The sequence below is a fragment of the Carlito syrichta genome, unplaced genomic scaffold, assembly GCF_000164805.1.
Source record: "Carlito syrichta isolate Samal-C Ts95f unplaced genomic scaffold, Tarsius_syrichta-2.0.1 Scaffold304484, whole genome shotgun sequence".
Classification (NCBI taxonomy): Eukaryota; Metazoa; Chordata; class Mammalia; order Primates; family Tarsiidae; genus Carlito; species Carlito syrichta.
The window spans coordinates 1-20254 of NW_007248580.1; the positions used below are offsets into that span (position 1 = coordinate 1).

The 20254-nt window shown below is 39.2% G+C and overlaps 2 gene segments (V, D, J or C); both read right to left on the minus strand.

The window, feature by feature from the left end:
- Positions 1–2088: 2088 nt before the first annotated feature.
- On the minus strand, positions 2089–2657 carry LOC103262411. The segment is given in 2 exon segments: positions 2089–2438; positions 2543–2657. Coding segments are annotated over 2 exon segments (429 nt in total).
- A 10888-nt stretch (positions 2658–13545) lies between these two features.
- Positions 13546–14026, minus strand: LOC103262412. The segment is given in 2 exon segments: positions 13546–13853; positions 13945–14026. Coding segments are annotated over 2 exon segments (357 nt in total).
- Between the last annotated feature and the right edge of the window lie 6228 nt (positions 14027–20254).

Below are 20254 nucleotides of genomic sequence, written 5' to 3' on the forward strand. Positions count from 1 at the left end.
TAAAAATACTGATTAATTATTAAAAAAAAAAAAAAAAAATAAGTTTTAAAAACTAAAAAAAAAAAAAAAAAAAAAAAAAAAAAATATGCAAGACACAAGTTATTGAACTCAATTTGCAAATGAGATCAGACAATTATAAGTCTAAGTTCTCAGTCCAAAGGGGTCAGAATATCAATGCCTGTCTTCTTATCTCCAAAATTGATGTGCTTTTCTCTTGAGGATGAAGCCTCCCAGGTGAAAAATGTTATGCAGATGATTTGTATCAGGGATACAGTTTATAAAATGAACATTTGGATCAATTTTCCAATTTTGAAGATATCTTTCTCTACCCAAATGCATAAAGCAGAGTGACTCCAAGTATGGGCTCAAAGTCACTGTGACCTATGGTAGAGTCCCACTTCTGATATTAATTAGTCAGACCTCCTCTAGTAAATCATTTAAATTCTCTAATAATCAGGATTTATTCTTACCTGTAATATGGGAGTAAATTGTTCTAATTAATAGAGTTCTAAAGAAATTAATAAAAATCATGTCCTTAAATATATAGCCCAAAGAAAATGAGCAACAAATGATCACATTTTCTATAGGTTCACATAAAAGTAGAATTGAAAGGGTATCTGCTCACTAATGTACCTGAGCATGCATCTACAAATGGTCACATCCCCATTTGATAGCTGCTATGCTGCTTATTGTGCACATGTACCCCATTCTCTACTCCAGTCTACTCTCTGGCTTCCCTGTTCTGTGCTGGGCCTCAGAAGACTGATCTCTACAGAGAGTGTTATCCAGGCTTTTAGATGAGTTTGCCCATGGGAGATGCCAGCTGGGGATTGAGGAATAGTGAAGACAGTTCAGAGTATTTGGGCCTCCATCTCCTACCTCCCAAGCTTCTGGCCCTGACTGAGTCCCTCCTTTTGGGAAACATGTTCTTATCCCTCTCATGCATCTCCATTGATGTAGCACCCCTTTCCTCTTTCCCCTTATGTTAAGGAGTTGGACTTGCTTCCCACTGTGCTGGAAACCCCTGATCCCTCAACAACTTCTTGGCTTCCTTAATTCTGCCCAATCTTTTGAATACAGTCCCTTGATTCAATTGTTTTCACTTCAACTCTTTAAGCTTGTCATCTGTTTCCTGCCAAGAAACTGACTACTTCAAGTGACTTCCCTACATTGTAAATACATGTATGATTAATTGGGGATACTTTATCCTGTCAGACTGTACTCTTCTTAAAGACAAGGTGTATAATTTTTAAAAATTAAATCTCCTTTCCCACATTACGAGGAATTTTTAAAAAACATAACAAGCATTCCAGGAATATCTACTGAATAAATTAACACGTGAGCAAATTCTAAACTATTATAGCTAAGCTACAACCGATTTTTATGAGAAAGGTTACTGAAAATTTAAAATTTATTCCCCTACTTTCTATTTCTGTGCTGTGTAACTGAGTGTGCTGGCTGTCTCTTAAATGTTCTCCAATACTTGCTCTCTCTCTCGAAAAATACACTTCCCAGATTCTTCTGAAAGCAAGTTTCTAGAAACAGTTTTACTTCCTCCAGTAAAGTATGCTTGTGGAAAAGTTGGAAGCAGAAGAAAGATGATCTTGTCCAAAAGCAGCAGATGGGTGGGCTTTCAGTGGCCTTTAGATACCTTCCTATGAATCAGCCACAAGGTTACAGCAGAACCACAATGACCTGGGCCACTTTCTGAAGTCATTGACTTGCATAAAATTAACAACTTCAGTTTTTTTTTAAAATCTGAGAGCAAGCTTCAGCCTTTTGAGACTGCCCCTATTCTAGACCTTTCAGTGGTGTGTAAATTGCCCAGTCTTAGGTATCCTGTTATAGCAACACAAAACAGACTAAAACAGATACACTTTCACATAGAGTAGGAGCTCCTACCATTTGTAGGAACTGGAAGGTACTGGCAGGGATGGGAGAACATCTGGTGAATCTGGGATCCACATATTCAGGAGCACTTTGCCTGAACTCAGCAGGGCAGAGAGTGTGTCAGTAAAGAACTAGAAACATCCCTGGATCTTGGCTAAAGCTTGGTGGCAGTCCCACTCTTCTCTCCCTATTGCACCCTCAACTGTGACAGGAAGGTTTGGGTATAGAAAACCAGTGACTCTGCAGGGCTGTGCCTAAGCTGCTGGCACAGAGATACAGGGCAGAGTCCCCCAGCTCCAAGGAGCTCACGTTCAGCTCTGAATGATAGTCACCAAACTGTTGAGCCAAAAATCGGTGAGGGATGTTTCCTTTCTCGTTCTCCATCTTTTCATAATATGAAATGAGGAACTGGGGGTTCTGACCCGGAACCTGCTGGTACCAGTACACACTCTTGTGTCCAGAGATGGGGTAGCATTTCAGAATGGCCATTTCTCTCTTTACTTTGATCAAGTGTCGTGGAGACTGGATGACTCCAGAATCCACTGAACCTGTGGAAGAAGAAGACAGATGCTGAAGAACTAGGTCCAGAAAGAATTTGATACTCCAGTCACAGTCAAAAGCTGTGGAGGCCCGACCTGTGCTCAGGGCTCACCTGCTACCAGGATAAAAAGAGTAACACAGCAGAGGAGCCTGGTGCTCCAGGTAGAGTCAGGCAGTACAGGACAGGGCATCTTCCTGCTCAGGTCGCTGGTCTCCTGGGGTGAGAGAACAGGAGTTTTGCTCCTCTCTTTCCCATATTTGGAGGATGTGCCTGTGATGTCACTGTTCTGATGTTGCTGTCCTTGTAGGGTCCTGTAAGCACCTGTCATCCCCTGACGCAGGCCTTCCCCCATTCTGTCCAGCGTTCTACAGGTAGAAAGAGCTGACTGTACTGAGTGAGGCAGGACAGGGTTTGTGGCAGATGGCCCTCCCCACAACTTCCCCAATTTTTCTCCGAGGCAGGTGCTCCTTTGTTTATACATGGCTTAGGTTGTCCAGGCTGCTCACCGGAACCCTCATCATACACCCTCTCAAATGCAGGCTCCTAGAGAGGCCTCCACTGACACAAGGCTGCAGTTCATGGCTCCCTGCCATGACAAACACACATGCATTGACACCTCCTGTGCCAGCACTATCTCTGGTTCATCAAGTCACATCCCTGATGCAGACACCAAAGCCAAGACTGTTTCCATTAACGCTCCCTGTCTCAGACGGAGCCATCAGTGGCCCATCCAGTGGATCCAGAGTGCCCTCAAGTGGCCAGTTGTGCAGTTCCTAGGATGTAGCTCTATTGATGCTGTCCAAGGAGGCTCAGTGCTTTCTAAACTAGGTATCAGGACCGGCCACAACACAGCACATTTGCTGATTTGAGGTTTACCTGCCTTAAAGTCAACTTTTGCACATGTAGCGAGGGAGGCATAAGGCAAACATTTTTCCAAACAAGGAATAAATTTCAAATCTTGCCAATTAGTGGTGTAGGAAGGGTGATACCATCCAATCATTAAATGCCAGCTGCAGCTGCCCTAGGAATGAGATAGAGTCTAGAAACATATATATAATACATATTTTACATATATACATATACATATATATATATATTTTTCCACACATACACACCTTGGTCAACTCTTGTTTTATATTGAATTGTCTTTTTTTATAATTGATATGTAAGGAGCTATTTATATTATGGATCCACCTCTTTCGTAGATATATATGTTTTTGTCTTAATAGTATATAATTTGATGAACAATTTGGATAAAAAATAATGTACTTTTAATCTTTGCCTACCCCACAATCATAAAAAGAGTCTGCTATGTTTTCTTCCAGAAGATCATCCCAGAATTCTTGTGTCATATTAGCTTTTGTGCATGACAAGGGCCAGCAAAGTTTTTCTGTAAGGGACCACATAGTAAACATTTTAGTTTTGCGCACCAGGTGATCTCTGTCCTGACCATGCAACTCTGCCATTGTAATGCAGAAGCAAGCACAGACAACATGTGACTGTTTTCTGATAAAACTTCATTTCTGGATACTGAGATTGAAATTTTACATAATTTTCATATGTCACAAAATGCCATTGTTTTATTTTTCTCAGCCATTTAAAAATGTAAAATAATTGTTAGCTTCTGAGTCATATGAAAACAAGCAGAGGCCTGATGTGGCCCACAGTCCATAGTTTGTCGGCTTCTAACTTGTAGAGTGAGATATGGCTTGTGATTCATTATTTTTCTGTATCAATAAACAGTTTTTCTGGTATCACTTGCCAAAAAGACTACTTATCTCTTCTTTTTGTGCAACTTTTTAATCTGAGGATTAATCTGGGGATTTCAATATGCAACTTTGACTTACCACAGTTTACCCGCATACGTATTCTACTATGAACACTTAATCATAAGTTTTTCATAAATGCCTTTTTAAAGGTGAAGAAAGTTTCCTATTACTCTGAATCTGCTCACAGTTTTTATCAGAAAGGTACATTAAATTGTATCAAAATTTTTGAACATCTATAGATATGATCATATCATTTTCTTTTTTTAAAGTACAGATAGGATAAATTACATAGATTATATTTTGAATATGAGACCAACTGTGCATTACTGAGATAAATCCCATTTGATCATGTTATATTATCTTTCTTAGATATTGTTGGACTCAATAGGCTGTAATATTAAAATAATAATTGGATCTGTCTTTAGTTTTCCCTCTAACTACCGTTTTGTAAACATCCTATCAATTTATGTATGCATGTATGTATATATGCATGAATATATTTAAATAGCTTTAGAGGGTACATATCGTTTTTGGTCACATGGCTGCACTGTACAGTGATGAAGAAGTCTGGGTTTCACTGTACGTACCACCCCCACCTGAGCACATTGTACCTGATAGGTGATCTTTAAAAATTCCTCCACCCCTACCCCTCCCACTTCTGAATCTCCAATGCCCATTATATCATCCTCTATGCCTTTGCAGATCCTTAGTTTAGCTCCCACTTATAAGGGGAAACGTGAGGTATTTGGCTTTCTGTTTCAGAGTTGTTAGTTCATGTAGGATGATGTTCTCCAGTTCTAGCCAAGTTGCTGCAAAAGTCATTTTTTCATTATTTTTGATAGCTGATTGGTATTCTATAGTTATATATATAACATTTTTATTTTTCACTAATCAGTTGATGTCCAGAAGAGTTTTTTTTAGGTTTTCTTCTAGGATTTTTATGGTTTCAGGTCTGACATTTAAGTCTTTAATCCACCTTGAGCAAATATTCATACGTGGGGAGAGGAATCAAGTTTTACTTTCCTGCATGTAGCAGAAAAATTTCCCAGCACCATTTAGTTGAATAGAGTGTCCTTTTCCCAGTGTGTGTTTTTGTCTGCTTTGCCAAAGATCAGTTGGTTGTAGGTATTTGAGTTTATTTCTGAATTGTCTATTCTGTTCCATTGGTCCATATGTCTGCTTTTATACCAGTGCCACGGTGTTTTAGTTACTACAGACTTGTAGTATAATTTGAAGTAGGTAATGTGATGCTTCCAGCTATTTTTTTTTCTTTTTTTTTTTTTTGCTTAGAATTGCTTTGGCTATTCTGTTTCTTTTTTGGTTCCTTATGAATTTTAGGATTTTTTTCTACTTTTGTGAAAAATGACATCGGTAGTATGACAGACATTACATTGAATCTGTAGATTACTTTGGGTGATAAGTTCATTTTAACAATGTTGATTCTTCTAGTCCAGAAGCATGAAATATTTCTCCACTTATTTGTATCCTCTACAGTTTCTTTTATCAGTGTTTTGTAGTTCTCCTTAAAGAGATCTTTCATCTCCTTGGTTAAATACATTCTCAGGTATTTTAGCCTTTTGGCTACTATTGTAAGTGAAATTGAATTCGTGATTTGATTCTCAGCTTGGTCGCTATTCATTTATAGCAGCTTTCCTGATATGTGTGTGTGGATATTGCTTCCTGAAACTACCAAATTCATTTATCAAGTCCGGGAGTCTTTTAAAGGAGTCTTTAGGATTCTCTAGTTATAAGAACATATTGTTGTCATATGGATATAGTTTGATTTCTTCTTTTCCAATTTGAGTACACTTTGTTTCTTTCTATTGTCTGATTGCTCTGGAAAGACCTCCAGTGCTATGTTGAATAGAAGTGGTAAAAGTGGACATTTTTTTGCCTTGTTCCAGTTCTGAGGGGGAGGGCATTATACTTTTCATCATTTAGGAAATTGGCTGTGGGTTTGTTCTTATATGGCTTTTATGAATCTGAGGAATGTTCCCTCTATGACTATTTTGCTGAGGGTTTTTATCATGAAAGTATGCAGAATTTTATCACATGCTTTGTCTGCATCTATTAAAATGATCATATGATTTTTGTTTTTAATTCTGTTTATGTAGTGGATCACATTTGTTGACTTGCATATATTGAACCACCTTGCATTTCTGAGATAAATTCTAGTTGTTATAAATTTTTTAAAAAATGTGCTGGTAAATTCAAGTTGCTAATATTTTGTTGAGGATTTTTGTGTCTATGTTCATAAATGATATTGGTCTGTAGTTTTCTTTTCTATTGTGTCTTTTCCTGGCTTTGGTATCAGAGTGATACTGGCTTCGTCGAATTAGTTAGGAAGAATTCCCTCCTCTTCAATCAACAGCTTTAGTAAACTCAGTAGCATTTCTTCTTGAAAAGTATGGTAGAACGCAGCTATGCGTCGTTCAGGTCCAGGACTTCCTTTAGTTGAGAGACTTTTAACTACTGTTTCCATCTTGCTACTTATTATTGGTCTGTTCAGGGTTTCTACTTCTTCCTGATTCAAGTTGAGGGGGTTGTATGTTTTCCAAAAATTTATCCATTTTCTCCTGCTTATTTGCATAGAGATATTCATAATAGTCTTGTATGATCTTTTGCATTTCCATTGTGTCAGTTGTAATGTCTCCATTTTCACTTCTGATTGAGCTAATTTGAATCTTCTCCCTTTGGTAATTAATCTACCTAGTGGTCTATCAATTTTGTTTCTCTTTTTGAAGAACCAATTTTCTATTTCATTGTTCTTTGTATTTTTTATATTTCAATTTCATTTAGTTTTGTTATTTCTTTTCTTCTGTTAACTTTGAGTTTGGTTTGTTCATGTTTTTTCAGTTCCTTGCGATATAGTGTTAGGTTGTGGATATACAATCTTTTAGTCTTAATAATGTAGGCCTCAAGTACTATAAATTTTCCTCTGAGTATAGCTCTGGCTGTACCTTAGAGGTTTTGATTACTTGTTTCATTGTTGTCATTCATTTTGAGGAGTCTTTAAATTGTCTTGATTTCATTATCGACCCAAGGAACCTTCAGGAGCAGATTGTTTAATTCCCATGTTTTAGTTTGGTTTTGTGGGTTCTTTTTGGACTTATTTTCTAGTTTTATTCCACTGTGGTCTGAGAAGGTGTTTGATATGACTTCAATTTTTAAAATTTTATTTATTGAGACTTGACTTGTGGCCCATCATATGCTCTATCTTGGAGATTGTTACATGTGCTGATGAGAAAAATGTATATTCTGAGGTTTGTTCTATAGATGTCTGTTTATTTCAGTATTTAGAACTCCTTTGAGTATTTCTTATACAGCCAGTCTAGTGGTGATAAGTTCCCTCAGGGATTGCTTGTCTAAAAAAGATGTCATTTCTCCTTTATTAATGAAATTCAGTTTTGCATGATACAAAATTCTTGACTGGCTGTTATTCTGTTTGAGGAGATTTAAGTTAGGGCCCCAATCCCTTCTGGTTTGTAGGGTCTCTTCTGAGAAGTCTGCTGTTAGTCTGTTGTTAGGTTTACCCTTGTAAGTTATTTTATGCTTTTTTTCTTACTCCTCTTAAATTTTTTTTCACATTAACTTTGCGTAGCTGGATGATTATATGCCTTGAAGATGACCTTTTTGCAGTGAGTCTTCTGGAGGTCCTTTGGGTTTCTTATATCTGCATGTTTAAATCTCTGGCAAGGCCAGGAAAGTTTTCCTCCATTATTCTCTTAAATAGATTTTCTAAACCTGTTGCTTTTTCCTCTCTTCCTCAGTAACACCTATGATTATTCGGTTTAAATGTTTTACATAATCCCACATTTTGGGAGACTTAGTTATGTTCTTTTGATTCTGTTTTCTTTATTGTCATCAGGATTAATTCAAAAGCCTTGTTTTCAAGTTCTGAGATCCTTTCTTATGCTTGTTCCATTCTACTGTTAAAACTTTCCACTGGATTTTTTACCTTCCTAAATGATTTTTTCATTTCCTTAATTTCAGCTTTTTTAAAAAAGGCATCTATTTCTTTAAATAATTTTTTATTCATGTCCTGAATAGTTTTTTAAAAAAATTTCTTTATGCTGATTTTCATCTTCTCCTGAAGTTCACTGAACAATTTTATAATAATCTTTTGAATTTTATGTCTGAAATTTCAAAGATTTAATTTTGGTTAAGATCATTTGCTGAAGAGTTAGTGTGGTCTTTGGGAGTGTTAGTAAACTCTGCTTTTTCATCTTGTCAGAATTAATTTTTTGGTTCCTTCTCATTTTGGTAGACTATTTCTTCTTATCTGAGGTTGACTGAGGGCAGATGTAGGCACTGTAGGGGTTCCCTTGGTTATATATAACCTTGGTGTGATGAGTTTTGCAATTGTCAACCGTGGCAGTTTTGCAATTGTCAACCGTGGCAGTCCTATGTTGGTTACATGCACTAACTCACAGCATCCTGAGTGGCTGGAGTGACTTGAAAAGTGGCATTAGCTGGGGTCTAGAATCAGGCCTTCCCCAAAGATGAGGTATTATATCTGATGTGGTGGGCTGTGCTATTGATCTCTGGCCAAGAGATGGTGCTTGTGGGAGAAAGTCACCTGTAGTGGTTGCTGTGGGCCTTTTTTTTTTGAGTATGTGTTGCTCCAAGGAAGTGTCCATCCATCTAGGTAGAGGATGGAGCTCCAGAAATTACCCAAGTTCTCTTTCTGTTCTGAGAGGCTTCAAGAGGAGTTCTTGGGGACGTGGGGAGAATCCTAAGTACTCCACCTGTGTGCCCTCCTGACCATCCCATCAGAAGTTAAGGGGAAGTCCCAGGCCACTGGGGCAACGATGCTATGCAGAGCAGGCACTGAGGAGTTTACACTGGGAATGAGAGGTTGCTATAACAACAAGTCCCAACTTGGTTACCACCTTAGCCTCAGGCAGTTTGTGATTTTTTTTTTTTTTGAGTTAGAGTCTCACTCCATTGCCCAGGCTAGAGTGCAGTGCCTTACATGCTCACAGCCACCCCAGCGTCGACCTTCTGGACTCCAGTGATCCTTCCACCTCAACTTTTCAAGTGCTGGAACTACAGGTACGTGCTACCATGCCTGGTTAATTTTTGATTTATTGTAGAGATGAGGTCTCGCCAAGTTGCCCAGGCCGGTCTCGAACCTGTGGGCTCAGGCAATCCACTTGCCTCGGCTTCCCAAAGTGCTGGGATTACAGGCTGAGCCACCGAGCCCGGTCCAGTTTGTGATCTTAATGGCAAAGTGCAGCCAGCCTCAGGACCTCAGGTGTTCTCACAGTACCCTGCCCCAGCCTGAAGCTCTCTGCCACCATGGAGTTTGCATTAGGGTCCTGTACCTTCCCAGGCTGACTAGAAAGTAACCACTAACAAGAATTGAGTTCCTCGGAAATGGCTTCTGGAGCTGCTAGGGCTTTTTTTCCTGCACCATTCCACATGGGTTTTGGCAAAGTATGGCTGTGGGTAAGGCAGTTTCCTGAGAGGGACTGAAGTCCTGTAAGACACTGAGGACCCTCCAAGTCAGTAGTAGGAGCACAGTACTCCTGAATTCCTCTCACTTACCTTCCCCACTGCATACGAAAATGCCCGTGATCTATGTTGTGAGCCAGAGGAGAATCTGGTTAATTCCAGCTCAAGTCGGTTACTTTTTCTCTTCTTTGGACTATGTGGTTATTATAGCTTCTTTGCTGAGATGTGGGGCATGCTGCTGTTCCTACTTTCTCTGGATGCTGAGAAAACTCTATCATCTGGGTTTACTTCATAGGAGTCTAGCTGCCTCATGTTGACCATCTTTATCCTCCATCTGTCTAATTTTAATATATTTGAATTTTTATTCCATTTAAAACACTTTTCTTTTGAACATTCTCAAAAAATATGCACATGTAAAAATTACTCAAAATAAATTAATCAAAGACAACATGCTGGGTCAAAGAGTGCTAAGTGTTAATTTTTTGGATGTATAATTTCAAATTACTAGACAAAAATGCTTTTGCAATGTACTTTTCCCTAAAAAGAATGACCTCATTTCTCTCATTTCTGTGCATTCTCCCCAGTGTTTGGGAAAACAAAACAAAACAAAACAAAACAAAACAAAATAGCCTTTCTTACCTATCTTTTGAATTATCTTTGCCTTATGAGTTATTTATACAATTGTTATTTAATATTTGAGGTATTTGGAACTTTTCTAGATATATTTTTCTCATTGACTTCCAATTTATTTTACTGATTCACTGGGGTCAGAGAATACACTTGGTTGGACTTGAATACCTTTAAATAAATTGATAATGTTTGTCCTAGAGTGTATAGACCATACTTTCTGCTGTTGTTGGAGGAGTTTACTGTTAACGTCAATTAAGCCCAGTTGGTTGTTGATGCTGATCGTGTCTTCTGCATCCTTACCGATGTTCTTATTTTTGTCAATTTGTTGAACCAATGACTAAAAGGAAAGTATTGAGAGCTCTCTCTAGTTGTGGATTTGTCTACTTCTCCTTGCAATTCTGTTTTTGCTTAGGTATTTTGAAGACCCAATAATAGGTATATAGATATTTTATTGCTGTCACCACTTGATAGACAGTTCCTTTTGCCATTAAGATATGACTTCCATAATCCATATAATATTCTCTGTTTTGAAATTTATTTTGTTTGATATTAATATAACTACTCTAGCTTTCTTTTAATTAGTTTTAGCATGATACTTTTTTCATTCTATTATTTTAACATTCTGTCTGAGTCTTTATAGAATTCTAGTAGGCTTCATATAGTTGTTTTTAAAAATATTATTCAATAATATTTAATATTACATGCTTTTTAATTGAGACACTTAGACTATTTAGACTTGATGTGATTGTTGATTTGGTTTTATTTGTGTTATCTTATTCATTGTTTTTTATTGATCTCATCTCTTCTTTATTCCTTTTTTCCTTTTATGATGCCTTTTGTGAATTAGTTGAGCATTTTTATAATTCCATAGTTTTGTCTTGGCTTACACACTTTAACTCTGTGTCTTGTTTGAATGGTAGATCTAGAACGTGCAAAATATCTCTATTTTAATATTGTCTGCTTTCAAGTGACTTCATATAAGTTATGAAAACTTTCCAATATGTATATTTTTTATTTATCCTCTACCTGTCTCTATGTTGTATTGTTGTAGCATTTACTTTTGCACATATTATGATCTCTGCACTCTATTGAAATCATTTCAGTGTAAACACACAACTTTTCTTTAAGAAATTTAAATTTTAAAAATTTGTTTTGGCATCTCCAGTCATATTAAGCTACTTGAAGTTTTCCCACAACTCATTACTGACCTTTTTTGTTCTCTGCATTTCATTATAAATTGTTTATTATTACTTCTTCAAGTTTATTAATCTTTTCTCCTGTATTCTCTTATCTGCTGTTAATTGATACCAGCCAGTGTATTTTTCATCACATTGTAACTTTTGTCTCTAGAAATTTAATTTGGATCTTATTATGTCATTGCCATCTCTACAAAATTTTGAACCTGTGAGCTAGAGCTATAGTAATTGTTTCAATATCTTTGTCTACCAATTCTCATTTTAGGGTTAAAGTCTATTGATTAATTCTTCTCCTTGTTATGTGTCATATTTTCCTCCTTCTTTGCACGATTGTGAGATTTTTATGATGCCAGATATTATGTATTATATTTTTGGGGGTGCTAAATATTTTGAAGTTCTAGCAATATTTTTAGCTTTGTTCTGTGATGCATGTAAGTCAATTGGATACAAAAAGCAAAAAATTCCCAGAAGGCATATTTTTTTTTCCCTGAAGAATTTTGAAAGCTAATTCTAAGATATATATGAAAAATTAAAAACAGTCAAGAGATATCAAGAACCATTGATTAAAAAAGGAACAAAGCTTCAGCAATTATTCTATCACATATTAAGAAGTGGATAAAGCCACAATAATAAAAGACAATACTTTATACTGTAGGAACTGATAAAATAGACCAAAGTAACAGAATTGAGATCCAAGAAAACATACCTAAATATATATAATGACTGATTTATGACAACGATGACATTATAGAGTGTGAGGGAAGTATTATCACCAAATGATACTGGGTAAATTTAATAAACTTGTGGAAAAATAGAACTTGATCCCTTCTTCATAACATATACAGATAATTAATTCCAGTTAGATTACAGATCTAAGTGTAAAAGCTTTAAAATATAAATATTTTAGAAAGAAATATGAGAAAACATGATTATTGTGTATAGATGCATGTACATGCATGTACATGTGTGTATATGCGCAAAGATTTCCTAAAACTGAAAAACAAAATACAAAATGCTAACCAAAACAGTAAAAAATGGAATGATTGTGGCTTAAATGTCCATATATCAAAAGACACCCTTAGAGGAGTGAAAAATTAAGAGAGAGAGAGAGAGAGAGAGAGAGAGAGAAAGAGAGAGAATGCCAACCAAAACTTCATATACTTTTCATGAAAGTGCAAATTGGTACAACTACTTTGGAAACCTCAAATAATCCTGCATGGTCAATATAATTTTATTCAGGTTTTGCTGGACTCACTTCTCTTTAACACTTTCACAAGTGGGGTTATATTTTAGAAAACCAATCTAAATTTGAATTTATTTTTTTTAAGTTAGATTGGAGAAGAAGAAAATTAAGCACAGAATGACTGTAAGATTGTCAGAAGAAATTTTAAAAAGCAAAATATGAGCATGTGCATTATTGTGAGTGATAGTTATTTTTATATAATTTATTTTGATGACATTTCTTTAAGGATGCTGCTTTTTTTTTAAAGAGTGGTGGCTGTAAATGGTCCTAACATTTTTTTTAAACCAGTCCACTCCTTGATACAATGTAGGTCTGAGTTAGTGACCATTTGTTAACTGATAATACTTCCCTCACTACTCTATAATATCACTGTTGTCATAAATCAGTCATTATATATGTGTAGGTCTGTTTTCTTGGACCTCTATTCTGCTACATTAGCCTGTTTTGTCAGGCTTATGTCAGTAATAGAAGTTTGATATAAATGTCCTGAAATTTTACAGTTTTAAAAGAGAATATTTAGTCACTACCTATGAGCCTAAGCTCTGTTCAGTCTCAATGATAGAATCTTGAACTGTACGTAAAAAATCCCAGAAATGTATAAGTCACCATTACGAGTACCTGGTGTTCCCTGTTCTAGTATTTAAGAGGTTATTTCCTGACTTTCTACTATCAGAATAACAGTTGAAGTTCCAAATGCATTAATTATCCTTGATCAGGGAATAGCAGGAGAACTTCTCAGCTCATGGCTGTTCCCAGAAGAACTGTAAAGGAGAAGAGGTAAGCGCGGGAGGGTTTGTGAGCAGGAAGGAGATGACTGTGTCATGCTGTGGCTAAGCTGCTGCCACAGAGATAAACTGCTGAATCTTCATGCTTTACTGGCTGGATCTTCAGAGTAGAGGAGGATCCCTCAGGCCTCTCGGCAGAAAATCGATCACTAGGCATCCCTGATGTGTCTGGGGCACTCTTATCTTGGAAGTAAATCAGAAACTGTGGACCCTGCCCTTGGGTCTGACGGTACCAGAAAAGGCGGTTATGGCCAGCAATTGGCTCACACCTGAGTGATACATTCTGTCCCCTCTCTGTGACCCTGTATCTTGGAGACTGGAAGACTCCAGCACCTGTGTGATCTGTGGAGACAGAAGTTAGAAAGAGCATGAAGAAAGCAGTTGTAGTCATCACTCACACACGATGATATTGCTTGGCATTCTAAGGACTCACCTGCTCTCAGGAGAAAGAAGGTTGCCCAGCAGAGGAGCCTCGTGCCCATGGCAGGGTCACGGCAGAATGGGAGGTTCACCAGATCAGGGTTCTTGTGAGCAGTAGCAGAGGAAGAGGGAGGTCCTTCTCCCCACATGGCAGTTCCTACAGTGACATCACTGAACCTCCGAATTACCTGATATCAGTTAGTTAAGTCAAAGATGGCTGACATGCACCATTTTATTATGCACCAGCAAGAAAGAAAAGACATTACTGTCACTCAGCATCAGAAATGTCAAAATGTAAACAACTGTACGGCATACAATGCATGAAAAATAGTAACTCAGGGGTGGATTTCAATATGTATGACTTCTGTTAGGCCCATTTGATTTCCTTCATTTAGTACTATAGGGGCTGTTGCCTGAATCCCACACTCCGTCTGGGGGTAGGCTTTTCACTTCACTTGTTTTTTCTACATGGTCGGTTGGGCATGCCATATGGGTGTTCCAACAGCCCTTTACATAGAATATCTAAATGTTGCCTGTCATTCTTGGGAATATGTTTCTGTTCATTTTTATGTTTCCCAGCACCTATCCATGGTCTGCATAGGAACGGGAGGTGTTTGGGCAGTGAATGAGAGAGTTGTCTTTGTCCTGAAAGCAGATTGAATTCACTGTTCAGAAGGGCAAGGAAGAAATATTGCCTCTGGCAGGCCCCAATCTAAACTGGGATCTTCAATTAATTCTAGAGGTAAAAACAAAACAAAACAAGCAAACAAACAAATACCCTTACAGGACAATGAAACAATTTCCCCTACTAATCATTACTCTCCATACTATTTTCTGTTCTGAACCCTTTGTCATGGCACTTCCTGTGTTTCCAAGTCACTTCTGAAATAATTGTTCCAAAGCCCTGCTTAGAGAAAGAATCAGACTGTTTTACCCTTACCATTCTGGTGGGAGCTGTACAATAAAAAGTGGAGTGTTGAACTGATCTTTGGAGTTCCTAACAGTCTGTATTATGAGTCACCAATTTATCATTTTCTCTCCCAACTTAGCTCGCTAAACTTCACTGGTTGCTCTCTTCATGTGACAAGCAATAGTCACAATTTAGGCTCAGATTTGACAAGACCCTGCAAACTGGAGGAAAATATTTTGAAGCAAAGCAGAAGATATGAAGCAAGGTGTTTACTGCTGAGCCAAGAGACCATGTGGAGTCCCAAACATCTTGGGGATATGTGTCCAGCTGATAGTGTAAGATATCTGACTGGCCAGCTTGAAAGATAATCAATGTATTCTCATCCTCAGGATTTGTCCATCATAATAGTATAAAGTTGGTTCGGTTGCATTTTCGGCTTACATTACTTCCAGTAGTTGATAACCACTGGGCAAAGTTTTTCACATCTGTCACTGTCTCAGTTCCATTAGCTGATTTCAAGAGGTCTGTGTGAGCATAGCATCAAGGAACCCATTGATGGAGATAGAAATTGGAGATAGGATCTAGAAGGTTACATGGAAAATGTTTGGAATTGAGGGACAGCATAGCAGGGAAAGTAATTCCCTTTGGGGTTTCTAGAGCCACCTGCCCCCAGGAGATAAAGGACAGTTGAGCAGCAGAACATGGAATCTACTCAATGATCATGTTTAACCCAGCCCGCATAGATTTTTATTGTCTGTGGTTCCTCTGGCAAGTCTTGGCATACTGAGAGCAGACATTCCAAGTGCATCCAGGTCTTGGTCTTCAAGAACAAAGGTATGTGCAGGAGGAGAACCTGGATTCCACGGGGGATTGAGCAAATAGTGGACATCTCAAAACTCTGGGACTGCAAAAACAAAAAGCCCACAGCTTGCATCTCTCTGTGCCTGGTGAATATACGCATTGGCGATGGTGCTTTTCTTGTTTAGTCCACCAGTCTAGGTATTTACTGGCCTGGTTTAGGTTCCAGCTCCTCCCTCCGAACCAGCTTTCTCCCGTACATATGCCTATGCAGCAAGGTGTGCAGAACTGAGACAAGCTGAATTTTCAGTTTTCTGATAAATTTTGCTGCATTCATGTTCCTCTGGTTATGAGTATGGGTATCTGTATGGGTATGAGTATGGGAGCATTCATGTTCCTCTGGGTATGAGTATGGGTATCTGTATGGGTATGAGTATGGGAAGACTCCCTAGAAGCTAACAAAAAATCAGAGATCTCTGTTTACTGGATTTTAATGCAGTTCAAAGCCCTTCACATGTCCACAAACATCTGTATGTCTTTCACTAGTAAGGGTTTGGAATTTAGTACTTCACATCCAATACCCACTCACAGTGTGGGTCATTACCTGTCATTTTCCTTGGAAGCTTTCCCAAGTTTTGATTAAGTTGTTTGGTGTAATCAAGCACTTCCTATTTATCAAGTCCCAGCTCTCTTTCCATAGGTGTTGAGGGACACCTGGGGTTTTATCCCTCTGTACACTCATATATCTGAAATACTCTTCACTCAACCCTACTACCTCACCTATAGCTTTTTTCTTTTTCCACCTGTTCTCCTTCATATAATTCTGCTCATTCAGTGCCCAATAGTACTTCATGGGCACTCAAGTAATAGAGCAACTCCAGTCCCAACCTACATAAGAATGAACCCACATGCCAGGCCAATGCTGAGTGTAACTATACTTTCTCGAAGAGTTCACTCATGAGAATGGGTTAGTAGCCCAGATTTTGCAAATTGCCATCTGTCCAAGTCCATTTTATTTGTGGACCACCAGTCCATCATACCTGAAGGTGAGTCATTTCCACCTTCGTCTGTGAAAAATTTAACATAGAATTCCTCTGTGGCTCCATAAACTTTTCCTTGGGTTTTCTCCTTCTCTATTTTCTGAGTTCATCATCTACTCTTAGAACCAGCCTAACTCTCTTCTGCCATGTTCCTCTATTAACTGAGCTGAGCAGCAGGTTTTCATTCCCTTAGGCTCCCCTCAGCTATTCCATTTCTTAATGATAGGTGGGGTTTGGTTTGGGTTGGGGAAGGCAAAATAATATAGAAGGTATTTTCCTTCTGAAGCTCTGATTCATGCTTAGGACAATATGCTTCATTGTAGAGCATCATGGCCCTCATCTCTGGCAGATCAACAACTCACCATCATCTCTGTCTTCACTTTTTTCCTTGCTGACTGTTATAGTTGACAAGGTCTTGGATATAATCTTGTTTACATTTCCAGGTGTATTTTATGAGATGGACTTTTTGTTAGTATTTTCTTTTTGAGTTGGAATCTCACTCTGTTGCCCAGACTGGAGTGCAGTGGCCACTCCCGGCCACCACAGCCTTGACCTGCTGGGCTCAATCATGGTTCCTTCTGCCTCAGCCTTCCAAGTAGCCGGAATCACAGGCATGCACCACCATGCCTGGCTGATTTTTTGATTTATTGTAGAGATGAGGTCTCGCCAAGTTGCACAGGCGGGTCTCGAACCCGCAGGTTCAGGCAATCCACTCACCTCAGCCTCCCAAATCGTGGGATTACAGACTGAGCCACCGAGCCCGGCTTTTGTTAGTATTTAATTCAACTACTTGTCCCTCATTTCCAAAGAGACCACTCCTTCAGGTATGCATAAGTGTTTGAGATATTAACAAATAATTGGAAGAAGGAGAAGGAAGAGGTTGTATCACAGCCTCATGCATAGAGTTTGGTTTTTTTTTTTTTTTGAGTTGGAGTCTCACTCAGTCACCCAGACTGGAGTGCAGTGGCCGCTCCCGGCCACCACAGCCTTGACCTGCTGGGCTCCGGCGATCGTTCCGCCTCAGCCTTCCAAGTAGCTGGAACTACAGGCGCGCGCTACCACGCCCTGCTCATTTTGATTTTTATTGTAGAGATGAGGTCTCGCCAAGTTGCCCAGGTGGGTCTTGAACCCTCGAGCTCAGGCAATCCACTCACCTCAGCCTCCCAAAGTGCGGGACATAGAGTTTTTTTATTGATGTCTTCTATTTTGATGTCCTGTGGCCACATTGCCATGTTTCCAACTGTCTCTCTCCACTACCTATACTTCCTTCCCCTGCTGATCCAAAGAAGATAAGATTTCCCCACCTCTAGAATGCCGAAATATTTAGCACTTCCTGGCCTCTGAGAGTCTCTCTTTGAACCCTGAATTATTTATTAAACAAATAGTGGTTCCTTCAACTGTGCCATTTCTCGCTTGGCATCATCCTTCACAAGTTAAAGGAGTCATGTAGATTGCTATTTCACCTTTGAAATAAATGATCCCATCTTCCACTACTTAAAAAAGCAAACCTGATTAGAATCAAATGGGATTTTAGTTAACACTGTTTTCCTCTACATTTCACATATGTAAAACGACTGCTTCTCTGCTTCTCCTCCCTTACTTTAACAATAACTCCTAACAGAACTTCTTTCACAGTTTATCCACATCTGTGTCTCTGCTGCATCCTGTGATAGGAATAATTTTCTCAATGCTCAGCTCTTTGGGTGCCAGATATGATCAACCACCTCTAGTACCTCTTCACTGTCAGAACCATGATTCTTGAACCACTAGTTCTGAGGACACGAACCCTCCTATCCCTGGTGTTCAATCTGAAGATTGCCAGCCAAAATGGCTCTAGACTTTCCTTCCTTTTACCAACAGTAATTCTGTGGTTACTATATCATTTCACACAGAAGCAAATAGACTCTCATTTGTCACTTTGTTTCATTATATATTAGCACTGAGATAATGGATGAGGCCATTCGTTAACCTTTCTGAGCTTTGACCACTTCATCTGTAAAAAAGTTAATACCTCTCCAGCTTTTTATGAGGATTAAATAAGATATTGTATATCTCTGTTAGGCGTAATAAATGTCTCTCCTTTTCTCTCTCCCTGTCTCCTCATGTAAGAGAAATGGTTTGATCTCTCAGACCTGCAAGGATGATGAATGATAGAAAAGGTAGACTCGAGGATTGGGGGCAAGATGGTGTTGGATTCAGTTAGAGTGTAAGAGTCTCTGCATGAATGAGTGCAAAAAATCAATATGTTTCTGTTTGTGCGTGCAAGTGGGTGAGTGAATGTCCAACTGAGGAGAGACATGGGATCAAGCACCCAGGGTCCCCTGAAGAAACGGCTACAATTTGCCACTGCTCTGCATTCAGCACCTGCTGCATGCAGAAGGATCCACCATCCCTAGGGCATCTCTTGGGAAAGGGTAGAAGAGATCTGCTGGCCCTTGACCCACACTGCCACCTCAGCAACAGGCTAGGCAAGGGCAGCCAGGACCATGGAGAGGGCATGGGGAGGAAATCTGGAGCTGAGCCCCACTGGAGGAAAAATACATGAACTGCTGCCATTTTCTCTGTCTCAGGACTAGGCAGAGTCCTACTTTATCTTGCCCAATTCTGAACTACCTACATCTGAGCAGCCTGCACCCTAAGGCCAAGGGGTGATCTCTGCACCCCTCTGAAGCTGACCATCATTTGCCTGGAGAGGATACTCCAAGTGCACCACACTGGAGAGACAAAAGTCCCACTCCCACACTGGGCCAAACACAGATGCATGCAATCAGAGCAGGAGAACTAGTGGCAGACAATTTGGGAGCTTTTCCTGGGAAAATTTGCTAGAAGGAGCTGAATAATGGCAGTGAGACCTGGGAGGTAACTCAGGGTTGGATCCCGAAGCAGACTCTCAAGGAAGCAGTGAGGAGACTACCTTGAGGCTGGATGGAGCTCCAGAGACTTGCCACCAAATTCCAAGATCCAGAGACTGGTAACTGCCGGGAAGGGGGCAATAGTTCCTGGCAGAGAAACTAACACTCCTTAATGCTTGGGCAAAGAAGTATTCCAGTGTGGCCTCTGCAGAATAGCAGAACAGCATCTTGAGACCAGACGCTCACCCCTGCATTGCACTGGGCTGCTCTTTGCAACCTCAGAGAACATTACCCTCAGTGCACAAGCCCTGGTGGATAATGGTAGATGCAGAACCCCAGATGATCCACCCTCCACCCTGAGCCAGCTGCTGGGTGATAGATGCAGACAGCAGAACTGACTGAGAAGGTTGGTGGCAGTAATGGTTTCTTTGCTTAATTATCTCATTTGGTTGCTTTGTTTGTTGGTTTGTTTTCTCTTTTCTTTCCTTCTATTTCTCTTTTGTTGTTCTTTCTGTTTTATTGTGTGCTTTTTCTTTTTCCATTTTTATTTCTTCTTTTCCTTTCTCCTCTTTTTCCTTTCCCCCCTCCTTCTCCTCTCTCTTTTCCCTCTTTTACCCTCTCCTGGATTCAGGGGCTATGCAAGCATACACACTGTAAGGTTATATTGTGCAAAGATGGAGAATGAGTCCCAGTTCGCCCATTCACTAGATAGAAAACATTATG